This window comes from Teleopsis dalmanni, chromosome 1 (assembly GCF_002237135.1).
Source record: "Teleopsis dalmanni isolate 2A chromosome 1, ASM223713v2, whole genome shotgun sequence".
In the NCBI taxonomy this organism is placed as follows: Eukaryota; Metazoa; Arthropoda; class Insecta; order Diptera; family Diopsidae; genus Teleopsis; species Teleopsis dalmanni.
This window is the reverse complement of record NC_051846.1, coordinates 156,105,643-156,122,700: the sequence shown is the minus strand read 5'-3', so window position 1 is coordinate 156,122,700 and position 17,058 is coordinate 156,105,643. Positions and strand designations below refer to the sequence as shown.

At 30.0% G+C, this 17,058-nt stretch overlaps 4 protein-coding genes across 4 annotated transcripts; 1 reads left to right on the top strand and 3 right to left on the bottom strand.

Annotated features, from left to right (window-relative positions):
* Positions 1 to 16: 16 nt before the first annotated feature.
* LOC119669520 (exosome complex component RRP4-like) lies at positions 17 to 1,051 on the bottom strand. Its single transcript, XM_038079434.1, has one exon. It carries the CDS (start codon positions 999 to 1,001, stop codon positions 102 to 104), a length of 900 nt encoding a protein of 299 aa, XP_037935362.1. The 5' UTR covers positions 1,002 to 1,051; the 3' UTR covers positions 17 to 101.
* Positions 1,052 to 2,694: 1,643 nt separating this feature from the next.
* LOC119669517 (protein transport protein Sec24-like CEF) lies at positions 2,695 to 5,024 on the top strand. The gene is made up of 3 exons (XM_038079431.1): positions 2,695 to 2,793; positions 2,867 to 3,685; positions 3,743 to 5,024. The coding sequence occupies exons 2-3, from the start codon at positions 2,923 to 2,925 to the stop codon at positions 4,405 to 4,407; spliced, it is 1,428 nt and encodes a 475-aa protein (XP_037935359.1). The 5' UTR covers positions 2,695 to 2,793; positions 2,867 to 2,922; the 3' UTR covers positions 4,408 to 5,024.
* On the bottom strand, positions 4,962 to 6,638 carry LOC119666522 (delta-1-pyrroline-5-carboxylate dehydrogenase, mitochondrial-like). Its single transcript, XM_038075804.1, has one exon. The coding sequence runs from the start codon at positions 6,636 to 6,638 to the stop codon at positions 4,962 to 4,964; it is 1,677 nt and encodes a 558-aa protein (XP_037931732.1).
* Positions 6,639 to 8,423: 1,785 nt separating this feature from the next.
* Positions 8,424 to 15,316, bottom strand: LOC119669516. The gene is made up of 4 exons (XM_038079430.1): positions 14,896 to 15,316; positions 9,242 to 10,616; positions 8,843 to 9,060; positions 8,424 to 8,784 (listed from the first exon to the last, which is right to left on the bottom strand). Exons 1-4 carry the CDS (start codon positions 14,970 to 14,972, stop codon positions 8,481 to 8,483), a joined length of 1,974 nt encoding a protein of 657 aa, XP_037935358.1. The 5' UTR covers positions 14,973 to 15,316; the 3' UTR covers positions 8,424 to 8,480.
* Between the last annotated feature and the right edge of the window lie 1,742 nt (positions 15,317 to 17,058).

The following is a 17,058-nucleotide window of genomic DNA, read 5'->3' as shown; positions in this document are numbered from 1 at the left end:
TTACACAATAAAAAAAATTTACTTGAAAATATATTTATTTATTAACAATATTTGTGGTGGTGTAAAAGTATAATACAAAACTTTAATAATTAAAATTTACCTTAACTTTGAAGTTGATTTAATCTTTGACATGTTGCTTTGCCCACTTCCTGTATATTCTCCATTTGCAATAAGTCTCGTTCACCATATTTCCAAGATTCCTCGTAGGCGTAAAGTATGCTGGTGTCGTATATCATAATGTTGCATTTAGCTAATGCTAAAATGCAGTTGCGTAAACGAGAAATTGTACGCAAATCTGATAGCGGTGTGATTTCACTTAGATTTTGTGTAAAACCACCATCGCCACCATCTTGAATGATTGATGTGGGTTGTATCCATATGTAGCCATTATTGCCCAATATAATTGATGCACCACATGATAAGTTGTGAAAATGTGCTTTACATCTTTTCACCAAAGATGGATACACTTTAACAAGCACTCCTTGAGATAGTTTTCCATATTTCAAAGAACGAGTATATAATGAAAGTGAACCTTCTTCAAAAATATTTTGTACTTCTGCTGAAACTAAATCGCCTTCTTGTAAATATTTTCTCATCATATGTTCATCTTCTGCTGAACGTCGACGCAATTCACCACCTGGTAGATTGACTGATGATATCAATAGAACAGAATCGACACTTGAGTTGGTGTCCAATTTCCAACGTTTTTGTTGTACTTCAGTTACTCGTGCTACCACAACGTCACCAATTTCACCAACATATCTGGATTTTCGTGGTCTAATAGAAATTAATCTATTAACTCGCTCTAAAACACCTGCTACTGATGATTTTATATCGTTCTCCTCATTGTATGTGCCATGTCCTCTCATAAATCCAGACTCAGATACAACAATCTCACCAGGTGTATATATGCGTGGAACTTTTCCAGTACGTTTTTTAGTTTTTGATTCATCACAAACATCAATTGCTAAACGTATTATTACATTACTACCCTCTTCCATTCTGAATTAAATCAAATATCAGATAAACAAACGTGACATATAACTATACACGTTCCCGGCTGTATTAGGTATGTTCAATGGAGAACAATAATAATGTATATAATTCACAATAATTAAATACTGTACTCTTATTAGATCTGTTTGAGTAAAAAAATAGTAAAAGTTATTTGAATTATATTACTTTCCGCTTCAGTATGCAATAAATTATAAAGTAAAAAGTTGTAATAGCGAACAAAATTGATTTGAATTTTAATTGTAAAATTATGACTATTTATAAGTAATAAAGTGAAGAAGACTTTATCTAATATGACTTGTCTCTAATATGATGACAAGCGTAAACTATGTTTTTTGGGATTTATTTGTGTTGAAATAAAAATTGATAGCTAAAATTTCATAATTAACATAAAACAACACTAACCTAATATGTTATATATATCAGAAAAGTATATCGGAAAATTGTCAGAAAAGTTTAAAGTATAGTGTCTGATCGTATCTCATACTTGATTTTAGAATTACACTCGTAAATAAAAATGTTAAACATTACAGTAATATTTTGTTTCAGATTATACGAATGACAAATATTTTGAATTACAAATTATATATAAACTTAATTTTGTATTGCAATTGAATTATAAATTTCGGTGGCGGCTTTTGTATGGAACCGGATTGTAATTTTAGCTTCATTTTATAAAGAAGTGAATCGAAACAAATGAGCTGCATATGGGATAAATTAGGAAAGAGAATTTTATATGCGTTAGTAAAAAATTGAGAAAAATTGAGCAAAAATCTCCTCAAAATTCTAGCCCGTAGCTACTTAACTAGGCATCTCAACCTTCCCCCTAATATTTTTCCACATTAAATTCACTATTCATATTCTTAATAATAATAAGAAGACGATATTTTAAATTCTGGCCCTTTATCTGAATAACATTATTTGCGTTTCTCCTGTTATCATGTTCTACAATCGTGGTTACAATTACTCCTTGGTCTGAGTTGACTCTTCGTTCTCCATTACTACTTAGCAACAACATCTTTTTCACTCATATACAATTTTGACTTTAAGTGTGTTTTTGGCTTGATTACTAGAATAGGGCATCAGTATTCAATTTATCCATTTAGCATTCTTTAGAGGTAATTTTAGTAGGTTCAAGTCCGAAAAAATATATAGTACAATTGATATTTGATTACTGTTTTATTCTCATGAAAACATTTTAGATTGCACCAAAAAATCATGAATGAACGAAAGTTCATTTTTATTAATTATTTATTATTTCTTAATTTGAAGAAATGAAAAAATGCATACATAGCCTCTTAGAATATGCATACAAATATACGGTTATCATTAAAATTTAGTTAAATTTATTTAATAAATTTAATAACAAAACATTAGCTACGGTTATAATGTTGTTATTATATTTAAATAACCAAATTTTTTTGAAATACGGTCTTTGATTAAGTAAGAAAGAAATTCGTTTCATATCGTTAATTTATCTTTCCACTATTGGTTACAGCTCGTGCAATATGCTCATATATTTTATCGTGAGTGGATTTTCGAATCTCAGTCATATGATCAATTAAATTCTCACTTACACTGTCATGCAGCATATTTGAAAAAAGCTCTTTTATGAAATAATTAGCTGTTTGTGTTTTAAATTTTGAACAAAAGCTACCTTTTGCTACCTTTTGTTGTTACATGCACATGAAATCTATTGTGAATTGCCACAGCTTTTGTTTGTATCTTTGATTTCACTAAATGATATTCAGCGACGAGTGGGGAAAAGTGAAATTACAGGTTTATATTTTAAATTTAATTAGCATCAATAAGTTGATTACGAGTTAAAACGTAAAATATTTTATATTTGCAGTCTACCTGAAACATCACGGTTTTTAGTGAAAAATATTTCGAAAAACGTATTTCAATATGAAGCACAATAAATTATATTGTGTTTTGTTTGCTTTGTGCTTAGTGACGCATAGTATTGTTTTGGCAAGTGCCAGCCGTACAAAAGGCAGTAATCGCAAAACATCATCTAATAGTCATGTGACGAGACCAACTCACTCTACAAACACTGGCAATTCTCATTCAGATTTGGCAAAATTAAGTTATTCGAATTATAACTCACAACCAAATCGACCAGCAAACACAGGCACAGCTTCTCATACTCCTGCACCAATTGGTTGGAATGTACCAAATAAACAAGGACCGCCACCAGCGTATTCAGCTAATAATCCTGTTGGAGGAGCAAAAACGAATATACATGAGGCACCACCTAATTACGGAGCAAGTGGAACAAACGTACATACACCAATAACTGCTACAAATGCACATAGTGTACAATCTAGTTATCCAGGACAGCATGGAGCTAGCTACCCAGTACAGCAAGGAGCTACTTATCATAGTCCTGGATCTCTTCCTCCTGGTGCAACTTATTATCCTGGTGGACATGTGCCACAAGGTGTGCCTGCTGGTTACCCAGCAGGTTCAGCATATCCTGGAGGTCATATGCCAGTAGGTGGTGGTAGTTATTATCCTGCCGGTGGACACGTACCTCAAGGCGCAACATACTATCCAGCTGGTGGTGTGCCAGCTGGTGCAACTTATATACCAGCAGGTGCATCTCTACCACCGGGTGCTACTTACTACCCACAACAGCCGCAATCATCATCTTCTGGTTTAGGTTTTGGTAAGTAAAAGTTTTATATGAAAAATATAAAAATGGTATAACATAATATGTTTATAGGTTCAGGTTTAGCCGCAGGTGCTATTGGAGGAGCTATACTTGGTCATGTTTTAACTCCAACTGAAACCAGAGTTGTAGAACATGCACCAGCTCAGAGTGGAAGTGCTGGTGGCGATGGTAAAATAATTATTATAAATAATGGTCAACCAGTTACAGCAACTCAAGCTGCTAATGGAACTACTATAATAACAACAAATGGAGAAACAGCACAACCACAAGCTCCTTCAATGAATGCACCACTTGCACCTATGGCACCTATGGCACCAGCAGTCAATGGTTCTGAACCAGCTCCTGTTGCCGTTAATGGTTCACAGCCGCTTCCACAAGAGCCTCCAGCAGGTGGAATTATATGCGTGCCTGTACGTGTTAATGAAACTGACCCAGCTGATAGTTCTAAAATGATTGAGGTTGAAAAAGTTGCTTGCTATCCAGCTCCACCACCACCACCACCACCTGCAGTTGATGCCAATGTTAATGGAACAGTACCATTGGCTCCAATGAATCCGATTCCAAATCAATCTCAACAAATACAACAAACTCCAACTCAGGCTACCCTATTACCACAAGATGCAAACGTACACAAGAGTGGTGTTAATTCTTTATACAACTATATTAGCTTTGCTACTTTGATAGTGAGCTTGTTAGTGAGTTTTGGTTTTAAATAAGCCAACTTAAAATGTTTTTAAAAAAATATTATAATCTCTTAACCATTATTCGAATGAGAATTTAACATTTCCAATTTTATTATTCTAACTCATGTTTTAGCAGTTTTTTTCCGTCCCATAAGTTTATGTATTGTTTTTTGTTGCTGAATTTATAAGTATTAAAATTATTATAAATAATATGTAAAAAATTGATTGTGATGTTTAGCACCTTAAAATTCGTAAAAATCGAATGTAAATAACTTTATAGAATCTCTAAGGGAATCAGATTGACTATTGTAATAGAGTGAATTGTATTGTTTACCTCATATGATATTAAGCTTACCATATATACCTATATTTTACTAAAGTAAATTTTGATTCAATTTCGTGATAGTACACTTATATATTTTATTAATGTTAATAAAGTTCTTCGCAGCACGCAAACAATTTTGTGTTTTTATTTGATTGGCGAAACAAATCGTAATTAAATGGAGAGAAAATTTAGTAATAAATGTATTATAATTAACATTGCATTTCAAATAATTGTCATCTGCGGAAACAGGTTATGACTTGTGTTAACAAGTTTTTTTACATTCGTCATCTTTTATTTTTGTTGTCTCAATTAGTTGTGGAGAACACCAGCGTATAAGTCGGTCTAAAACAGTAGCCCCTCTCCTGTTTCCGGATTGTCTGGTGCCGTGAAAAAGGTTTTGTTGATTCGTTGATTTTCTACAACCATTGTTTATAAACAGATTGCTAGCAGCATAGCGTAAATTCATCTTAGAGTTCTTGATGACTTCTTCATCTCTTGCAAAAACAGCACCATTAAATGCATACTCGGAAGTTTTGCTAATCAGCTCGAAAGTCTGGTTAACGTCATCATCTTTATAAAGATAAACGCTCAAGATCGGTCCAAATATTTCTTTCGTCATTAGTGGATCAAATGGTTTTTTGCACACAATTACAGTAGGTTCCACATAGTATCCAATTCCACTGCTATATCCGCCACCATATACAATTTCGTTCTCTTCCTTTTTTTCGGCATCATTAATATAATTTATGATACGTCTGAAAGCAACATCGTTAATAACCGCAGAGGAAAACGTGCTAAAATCAGTTGGATCGCCAATATTTTTTTTGTCAAGCTCTTGTTTCATTGCTTCGCTTATTTCTGCCCATTTAGATTGAGGGGCATAAAGACGTGAACAGGCGGTACAGTGCTGACCTGAATAGATAAATGCAGCATCAATGGTAGCATTAACAACCTTTTTGACGTCAGCACTCTTGTGCACAAAGTGAAAGTTTTTTGCTCCACAAGCGCTCGCCAAACGGGGAAAATTTCTAAAACATCGAATACATGGTCGAATTAAATTCCAAATGGTATTAAATGTTTCAGTTTTTCCTGTAAAGTTGACACCAACAAAATATTCACTTTGCCTTAAGCAGCGTAATAAATATTCATCATTGGTAGGCAAGAAGCTTATAATACCATCGAGTAAACCAGCTTTTTGAAATGCTTGGTATACTATATAACTGGAAAGTAAACAGCTATCCGATGGCTTCCACACGACAGCATTACCCACTAGCGCTGGGAGTGCAGCTAAACCAGCTGATATTGATGTCATATTGAAAGGACCTATAGCAACAACGAATCCGTTCATTGCTCGTACCTTAAAACGGGCATCTATTTCATCTGCATTAAAGTTCTTAAGTTTGCGTTTTGATAATTTAATCAACGCAGTTCCGCTTGCTCGCAGAAAGTTCACTAAGGCGCATGTATCTTCATCTGCCTGACTGCATGTCTTTCCTTGTCCCAATATAATAGCAGCATTTAAACGATGACGGTACTCTTTCTCTAACAAATCTGCAGTTTTCATCCAAATTTCAACGCGTTCCTTCGGCGATACTGTAATCCATTGTTCACGTATGCGCATTGCTGCATCCATAGCTACTTTATAATGTTCCGATTCTGCGTATTGAAATCTTGCCAATATTTGTTTATGCTTGTGTGGCATACGTATTTGTTGTTCCTCACCATTAGCACAGATTTCTTCGCCAGCAATAACAGTTGGTATAACTTGTTTTTTTTGAATAAGCACATTTATTTCATTTCTCAACATGTTGCGGTTAGCAGCGTCATTCTCATAATCCATAGGCTTAGCCCTATTGTAAGCTACTCGACAATTTCGTACAAAAACTTGCATAAAATCGGTTATTCGACTTTTCGCTAAATGTCCTCGAATGCCAAACATTTTGAAATTATATCGACTTCAAAATATATATTTTTAAATTGATAAATAAGTTCTAATAAATGAAATATAAACTATCTCTGAGATTTGTAAACTATATGCGTTTTAAAATATATATTTTTAAATTGATAAATAAGTTTTACTATATGAAATATAAATTATTTTTGACATTTGTAAACGATATGTGTTTTAATATTTTTTTTTTATTAACTAACGAATGTGATTATTGTACATGATTTGAAATAATTAATCCATGTTGTTATTGTTATTATTATGAGAGGGTAATACCAATAACATGTATTTATAGATTTAGGGAATCTGTGAAGGGAAATATTTCTTTATTTCATACTTGTTTCATTTTGCTGAAAACTAGAAATTACTATTAGCTCGGTTTAAAGCAAAACGAATGTTTAAAAAATGGGGAACGCCGATTTGGCAACAGAGTTTAGTATAGTCAGTTATTTTGAACAACTTTTCGAACTAAGTTATATATCAATTTAGTTTAGTTTTTGAGATATTGGAATTTAAAATTGACAGTTGACTATGTTTGTGGGGAAAAAGGTTAAGATAGGAGAATGCAGATAGAATGCTGGTCTGAGATGCTGGTATACAAAAATTAGATCAATCTGAATGAAAGTTTCGGAATTTATTACCTCGATTAGAAGTAACAACAGGTTAATTGGGCACGATTTAGTGTATAGGATAATATGGTGCAGACAACAATTGAATAAACGCGCAACATTAAAGTAATGTTGTACTATACAGTTAAAAGATAAGAATGTTACATATATTTAATGCAGCATATTTTAGTACGGAGGCTTGTTTCAACTGAAGTGGACTAGTCTTACATATTAACAAAACGAGTTGTATTTTTGAAATAATAAATATTTAGTATAAAATGATATATATAATATATGAAATATATATATATAATATAGAAAATATATATATAATGTATAAAAATATATAAAAATAATAAAAAATATTAAGTAGCCGAGTACATTCATTAAATAGAATTTACATTTCGAATAATATGTAGAAGACTTATAAAGTTGCTAAATAGAACTATAGTCGCTACATTGCCTTGTGTTATCAAAGATCATATTAAGGATTTTTCAGATCAAATTATAATTTTTTTTATTTTTATTATTTTTATTATTTAAGCATATTACCTCAACAAACATATTGGTTTCAAATTAAGCATATTAAAATAGTTATACAGTTTATTATTCTTAAACCTTGTAGTGCTTACTAAAAACAAAAATATCATAGCCGGAAGACTAGTTCTGTGTACGACAAATTTTAGTAAATTGAAGTAAACATACCTAAAGTCGATAAATACGTTATATATATCAAGTAGTGCTTATATCAAATAACTGTTGAAAATAGGCAAAAAATAATTTTTTTTTAATATTTTAAGTCTTATAGTATTTCAAAAAAGATTTAGATATTACTACACTCTCCAAGAACTCTAAGTTTAAAATATAAATAATGCAGCCTAAAAATAAATAGAGTCGAAATTTGTTGAATTGATTAAACCAAACAATTTTATTTTGTTTAATTTTTTAAACATGTTTAATTGAATTATTTTAACTAATTATTCAAAAAATTAATTAAAAAATTTTTTATTAATTATTTTTGATTTACTTTGTTTCACAAGTAATGTATTTTGATTAAGTTATTGAAATGCAAGATTTGCATTTTTATTTCTAAGGACACTTATTTTTATTTTATTTTAAACTATTTAAAAAAACGTAAATTATTTATTTAATAAAAAAATATTTGGCAAAATAGTATTAAATGCTATATAATTGCAATTTAAATGCATCAAAGTCGTAAGTAAATTCAATGCAACGGATTGTCGCCTGCTAAACAATGCCATTTCTCATGAAAATGATCTGGTAAACGTATGCAGTCCAAAAATTGTTGTAGACGATTTCCTTTGCTGTTATAACCTATAATAAGACTACCTAAGAAATCATTACTCTTTCCTATATCCTTATCCCACACAGTAATGATTAGCATCTGCTTGGTTAAGTCATGCGGACTTGCCTCAAAATAAAACTCCTCGTTGTAAATGGGATTAAGTGTACGCCATTTAATGCTCGTCTTATATTTCTTATTCTTGTGTGGATCTGGTTTAAGTTGACTACGAAATAAGTATAAAAGTAAATATAATTATTATAGGAAAAATTATTTTTTTTTACATTTTAACAAAGGGATCCGAACTACCGTTGTTGTCCATAGGTATTAAATTTATGCATTGTTTAATATTCACGACTAAAGCCCGTTTCTTTGTGTTATAACACAGTGACACCAAAATTTTACCACGAGTCCATTCTTGTGACATTTCCGCTTCATTCGTGTACTGGTCCTCAACTCCATTTAGAGGTACCGATATACGATATTGGTTAGTATTATGCACCTAGTAGTGTACATGGAATATTTTAAAAAATTTTATAACATTTGTTTAATAAAAAAAAAATAAATATATGTTAAAAAGGCATATTATATAAATAATTAAAAAGGAAATTATATTAATATGGAATATGTTATAATATTATATATTAAATAATATATTAATATAAAAAAATGGAACAACTTACTGTTGATAAAGATACTTTAGCTGCCCCCAGAAAATCATGCCCATATTTATCATCATCAAATATAGTAACATATAATAACGAATTTCCCAGCTCTTCAGGCTCGATTCCAACAAATTGAAGTGTTTCGTTAAACTCCGGATTTCGAGTTTTATGTACTATTTTTGTTCGCTGCCAGCGTGTGTATTTTGTGTTTCCCTCTGGTGTTATAATATTTAATTTACAATATGAATCTGTTAGACCCGCGGCATCCATTGGCGGCAAATCTCGTGCTCTTACCATTGTACAATCTAAAGCATGAAAATTTTCCCGATAGCTTATAGCTATCTCTAACCAACCTAGTAGTGGATCACGACAATGTAAATTGATTTGATTATGTATAGAAAAATTATTAACTGTGCCAGAGTTGCCAGATGAACTATCGCTAATAGACCATGATGAAGATACTGAGCTACGTCGTGTAAAGTTGCTTTCACGTCTTGTAGCCGATGTAATTGTGCCTACAGTTGATGCTGTCGATATGGTATCGAACTCTGGTTGAATAAATTCAGATTTCGAAGTTTGTCGATTGAAAAAGAACGAATTCGAAAGTTTTCGTTCTCCGCCATCGATAAAGCTACGAATCGAACCAAAAGTTCGCATACGAAAGCTATCTCCACGTTGCACTTTCGACTGTTGTATATCATTTCCATCGGTTATTGATGTTGGCGAGACATTAGATGGCACGATTGCATCAATAGAAGTTGGAATTGAATTCACAATTGCCGTATGATTAAAATTGGAAGCACCATCTACAACATCCTCTTCTTCAGAACTGCTGCTGTCATTTACTCTAATGGTTAATTTTTTTACTCTAGGCTTTCGAATCGGCGTGTTGTTGCAACTTTGCGATGTTCTTTGCATCATTCCACTTAACATGGTATTGCCTGTGTGATGTGTCGGTGTGGAACTTGTGCTTGTAGGAATATCGTAATTCGGAAGCCCTTTAAAAAACCATGCACCAGATTTTTTCCACATTTCCCTAGTTTCAGAACAGATTCGACAAAGCCAAATTTCTTTTGTCTTCTCAATGGTGTGAAATCGTATATTAATGTCAACACTACACTTTGCACATACAGGCTTTCTACAATCTTCACATATAATACGGGCGGGACGTAACAAACCAAATGTATCACCACATAAGCGACAACAATTGGGTCCACGATCCATTCTCCCAACACGTTCTTTTATTTTTTCCACACGTTCAACTAAACGTCCAACACGTTGACGCTCCGCAATTTCAATTTCCTCATTTCGTCGAATAACAGATATTATAGCAGCTTGTTCTTCGGGTCTTAAGGGTTCATTTTGTTTTGAACTGCTCCAACCAGTTTTTAGTCTTAAATTTAAATTAAAAATAACAATATAAATATAAACACATTTTTAAAAACTTATTAAAATCATATGTAAAACTATCTATTTTGGGGAAATAATTTTTTTATAAATATATAATATAAAAATTATCTCAAAGTAGAAATATAATTCAATTTTATTCGTTTTTATTAAATAGGTATAGGTTCTAAACACATATTGTGGAGCACTAGGCCAAAAAAACTTATTTCTTGCCTTTTGAGTGTGGTAATCTTAAAAGACACACACGGTCTCTGCAAGAGTAGTGTGGGAATCTAAAGCATTAAAGACACAGCCTCCATTTTGTAATCCCTATGGAAGATCATCTCCACTATTGTTATTATTAACCTTAGGTACTATCCTGTTTAAACTATCCTGTTAGTAACTTGTGATATAAACAAGTTACTAAACCAACAGAAAAACAATGTGATATACATAATTACATTTATATATAAAAAATTATTTTTTCACCTCTCTCTCTATAAAATCGTAGGTCAGATACTTTTTTATAAAATTCAGTCAAGAGAAATAAAAGATTTAAGATAACACAAATATTAAAGTTCATATTATTATTATTGAGTTTTTCTACTTCTGCTATAGTTTATCTTTACCACAAATGCAGTTTCAATCAATTTTCGACTTAAAACTAAAATTCAGATCTTTAATTCGTGTGTAAAATCTATAGGTCTCTACAGAGGAGAAAATTTGTTAATATCTAAATCGATTTCAAGATTACTCTCAACTTTTAAAAATACGATGTATGTAATAATGAGAATCGGATGTTCATGAACTATCTTAAATATGCATAACAAGACTCCAGTCCATTGAACTGTATAATATGTACCCTCATAAGGTTGATTAAACATATTTATTTATTGGAATTCTAAGTTTATTATAACCTTATTTAAAAAAAAACTAATCACAAATAAGGCATTAGAAAAATTTCAAAATTTATCAAAAAACGGAAATGACAGAGGGCTTTTTATATATTTTCTTAAAAATAATAATAATCGGTATTAACTTAAACCGTGGAAGTACAATTAAAAACAAATTTAGTACATTTTAAAGCATGCATATATATATTATGTATATATGTGAAAACAAAATATATGTTGCAGTATGGTAGATGATATAATCCAGTAAGGTTTCTTATATAAAATCGGACTACTTATTACGGACCAAAAATTTAGCTTGTAAATTATTACAGTGTGTTAGAGAGAAATTAGAGTAGAACCTTTTTTGATTCAAAATACTTCATATACCATAAATTAGGTAGTTATGTGTTTGTCCATGAAATGAAAATAAAATTCATTGATATACAAAGTATTAAAGAAAACTCAATGAGAGATAGACTTTCAGTCAATTGTAATCTATGGAATATCTAATATTTTAATGTCCTATTTATAAATCTGTAAATCCACTATTGAAAAATTAGTCGAGTTGAAAAAATCGTATAATCGTATAATTTTTATCAAATACTATTTGCCTTATTTTCTTAATAATATTTTACGCATAAGAATTTGGTTCCCATCATTTATTGGTGTCCTTAACTAGCCTTGTAAAATTAATCACTTACTACATTTTTTTCAAGAAAGACTTCAGAACGTATGAGTAACATTGTTAAATATTTATTTATTTTTATAAAATTTAAATATTTTTAATTTATTATTATAAATGTTAAGATTTATTATAAAATAATTAATTTATTATTATAATTTATTATAAATCTCTGACTACAATATGTAAAATTTATTTGTTATATATTCCCAAATATATGATAACTCGGTTGATGTTAGTCACGACCATTAGTTCAAAAATGGTCAAATATAGAATAAAATTTAATATAAAATATTTTATTCCACCTTTAACTATATATAAAAACTATATCCTTACGATTCAAAAACAGAAGAATAAGCATATTCGTTTTTTATTCAAATATTGTCATATATAAAGACTTATAGTCTCTTAAGATCGGGAAAGCATGCGATTCACGTTTCTTGTTGCACTCTTTAAAGCTGCTTTCACTACTATTCGAACAAATAATTTAATATATAAGCTATATATATCATCTTATATCAGCATTTAAATCTGGTATTTATTTGAAGATATTTTTACCAAATCATTATTTTTCTTCTAAAAACTATTAGGAACTATATGTAAAGAATAAGAAACTGGATAATATTTAATGTTTTCTATTTTTCCGTTTCGTATAGCGAAATTCGAATTTTTTTTTTGGCACAAAAAAATACCTTTTTCTAATGTATATCAGCGTATAAGATCCAAACTACTAAATCTGTTTAAAAACAATGGACAAAAACATACGTTAGAGATTTGATTACCTTTAATATCAAGATATTACAAGATATGAACTTGTGTGAACCCATTGGTTGATTTTTACTCGAGATATGACCTAACACTACGGTCGTAGTACTACATTCCGTTGGGAACGAATACCCTGTTTATTTCTATTATATCTATGTGCTAACATTTAAAGTTATATCCCGAAAAGCTACGAATAAAAATCAATGTTATTTTTGAGTTTAGCAACCAAAAAACTAAAGAAAAATATAATGGCATTAAATGCACAAGAATTTCTGTAAACTAGGCGCTGAAGTAAAAGATTAAATTTTCAATTAGGAGTAATATAGTTCTAATAAATAAAGGACTCTGTTCATTCTGTCATCCTATATTAATTATTTAATCTAATAATAAAAATATTTGTATAAACTATTGATAGCTGAAACAATACAAGAGATGAAAATCGGAATCCCGGGTATTTCATAACAGATATTTCTAATACCCAACAGGATATTATTGAAAACTGTCATTTCATTTTACATGATGAAAATGATTGATTATGTAATATTATTTAAAGTTAAAAAAACTTAATATATAAATATTTTTAATATTTAATTAATATATATTAATATTTTAATAATATAAAATAAAACTAGTATTTCATATTTTAAAAGAAAGATACTTATACGGAGAGACGTCCCTACTGTATTCATTTAAATACAGTAGAATAGAATCTAAGTTGTTATCGTTCCCAACATAACTATATAGACATCTCAATCTGTGGTGTCAAAATCTGTTCTAGTTAATAGAATGTCATCTCTGCTTGAATGACAATGAAGATTTAGTGCTTTCTATTTCGTTAGGGACAGTTGTTGCATACAATATCTAATGATCGCAGTGTTTTGGTTCAAATAGTTGTCAAAGACACTTTCATTTATTTAACTATCTAGCTATGATAAATATAAATTTTGACTTAAAAAGACCCCGAAAAATTCACTTTTAAAAATAAACTTAAGTTCAACTTCGATTTAATTATATAAATTATCTGTAAAGTTAAATTTAAAATTCAACGATCAAACTTTACAATTAATGTCAAAGGTGGTCTGAATCACTTCAAGTACAAATTCAAGTACAAATTCAAGTTCAAAGACACTTGATAACTATTAACAATTTCGCCACAGAACGACTAAAATGTTAAATTGTTTGCAGCGAATTACGCATGCATAAAATGTAAATTCTGATAAACAAATAAAAAGCGTTAATCAGGGATCTGCCATATGGTTAACGGAAATGAAGTGGGAGAGAGAATATTTGCACAACATTGGCATTGTTGTTTTTTCATTTTTTATCAGAACATGTGTCCTCGCCCCTTTCGAAACACACATATATACACAAAAGCGAAGTGTAGCTCATAATAATTTACTATTGGTAAGGCAATAAAAATTATCGAAAAAATTAAACTTAATTAAAAGTTTATTTTTTTTTATTTTTATTATTTTATTATTTTTTGTTGTAAATTATACATTTTTTCTCTTCATAATATAAACATAAAATTCAAGAGCATAATAATTACATGCCGTCAATCAAATTTTAATGAGCATTCGAATTCGCACATATTCTTTCAGCTTATTAAGTTGTAAAAATACAAAATTTTCTTATTAGCTTTTGAATTTATAGCCGCATTAATTGCTTTTTATTAGCGACTGCAAATATGGCGTCGCCGCTGCAGCTGTGCGACAAGTTTATCATAAATGTATGTGTATGCACATGTGTGTTAAATAAATTCCTTGATTTAATTATGTGTATTACCACCAACCCATGAAGGCTCCAGTAGAGCAAAACGTTACAGGTTCTCGTTTATGTATTGCTTTATTTTTTTCCCCCATTTACAGTTCGAAAGTGAATTATTTTTTTTTGTTTAGCGAATATATAATAATTTGTTTAAATCTAGTTTTATATATAATATTTACTTTGCTCTTAACGCCAGCTGTCTGTCACTTGGGCAGACAAACTTATTGCCGCCATTGTTGCGATTTTGGAAATCCATATCCGTTGAAGTTGTTGTTGTTTGCTCTTGTAAAAAAAATTGACGACGCTATGTCTCAGTAAAGTACACAAGAAATGAGAATTTCTTTATTTCATAAATTTTATATACGATATAAAAAACATTTTTATCATTTTGTTATAATTTAGACAATTAAATAGCACAACCGTATACGCAATTATGTTAATAAAATAATTTTTACTGCACTTTTCTTTAATTTTTTGTATGTATTTGATATTTCAACATGGCTCCGGTATTCAGATTTTGTGTATTGTTTAGGATACGGCACAAACTGAACTAAACTAAGTTTGTCTACATGCCTGTTGCATGACTATGCTTTGCTGAGAAGTTTCAAACCCCAACAATCATTCCAACACCCACCTACACCGCTTATTATCTATATTTTCAGTTATTGCACGTACTGTCAACAAAATGTGAGACCTGATGTGTGAACTGTGTGCGTGTCATAAAAATACCAAAAAAAATTCAAACATTTACTGGACTAAATACACTGTAACCAAGCATTTTTTTATGTTTTTGTTTTGTGGTAGATGTGCACCGACATAAGTGGCAGTAGCAACTCACTGCAGTTATTTCTGCCAGCCACCCCAAAAATGCTTAACACTTTGGGGTGGAAGTGTAATGTTCTGAGTACACAGTAAAGACTCCACAGCTTGCGCAGACAAATATGAACTTGAAAAAATTGTTGTTAATTAAGTTTTTACTTTCAAGCTGAGTTGTTTTTATTTATATACTGTTATTTATATACATAGATTAACTGTCTTTAATAATTACTTAAGTAAAAGATTTTAAAAGACGTATTTTCTGTAATTTGTTTAAACTATGTGTTTTATTCTTGCTTTTCATATTTTGAAAGAGTTTTTATTGAATTGATTTAAATTGATGACAATTTTAGTTAATTCAACATTAAATTTAATTTTTAAAGAATTATATATAATAAAGATTACAAGCTGTAAACTTTATAATTGTTATCACTTTTTCCCTATAAAAATTTTTTTGGTAAATATTTTGTTTTTAAAGCCTCAGCTTTAAATGTCTGACCTTTGACATTTTCCTTTTAAACAAAAAATGAGAAAAATAAGGGATATGTTAGCCTGTTTAAAATAATACACGTTTCGATTTTGTTTTGTCCTTTTAATCCGGTAAAATAACAAATATGTGTAAGAGTGTGTCCATAGGTAGATGTTCAGAATTAACAAAAATATTCAGAATTAACTAAAATTTCTTGCTGATAGAAAATGAATAGTAATGAAAGACTATTTTTAAAACATATTTCAAAAATAATTAAAACAATAAATTATAACAATTATTAAAATTAATTTAAATAATAATTTTTAATCTTCTTACTAACAATGTGGTTTCCAAAGGAAATAGAATATTTTTGGTATGACCAACGTTTTACTAACAATTTGATTTCCAAAGCAAATATGATATTTTTGGTAAAATCAATGTCTTTTATTGAAAATAAAACCTTCTAACTCAATACAGCAATTTGCACGACTTAGAAGGAAGTCGTATAAGTGTTATATATCCTTAGATATCAATGCAAATCTTTTCGATGACTTCCATGCCCACAAACTGTTGAAGAGAAAAGTCGCTAGGTGATAAACGAAGAGTTGTTACTCTTTCCGTATAGACTGATAGATCATTATAGATCGATAAATAGCATATTATTGTGCAAAAAATTCCAATTTTTTACCGAAAACTTCATATATGATGCAACAAATGTTTCAAAATACTTTTTAATCCAGTGGAACGAACTCTGCCCTTTACAATGCGCTTAAAATCGTAATAGCATGAAAAGTGTTTTAACTTTTGTCTTTTTTGAACAAAATTTTTGTAGATTTAACTTGCTTAGCACCTTGCATATATAACTTTGGTCAAAGAATCTATAGTACTATAGATTCTTTGCTTAAAGTATAATCTAATTTTTTCACATCCTTAATTTATAGAATTTTTTTTTTTCCTTTGTTTCATCATCATCATAAAAAATATATTGTGTTATTTGCTTATTTATAATTTAATATATTGTATTATTGTGGTTTTTGAATAGGACACGAATTCCTGC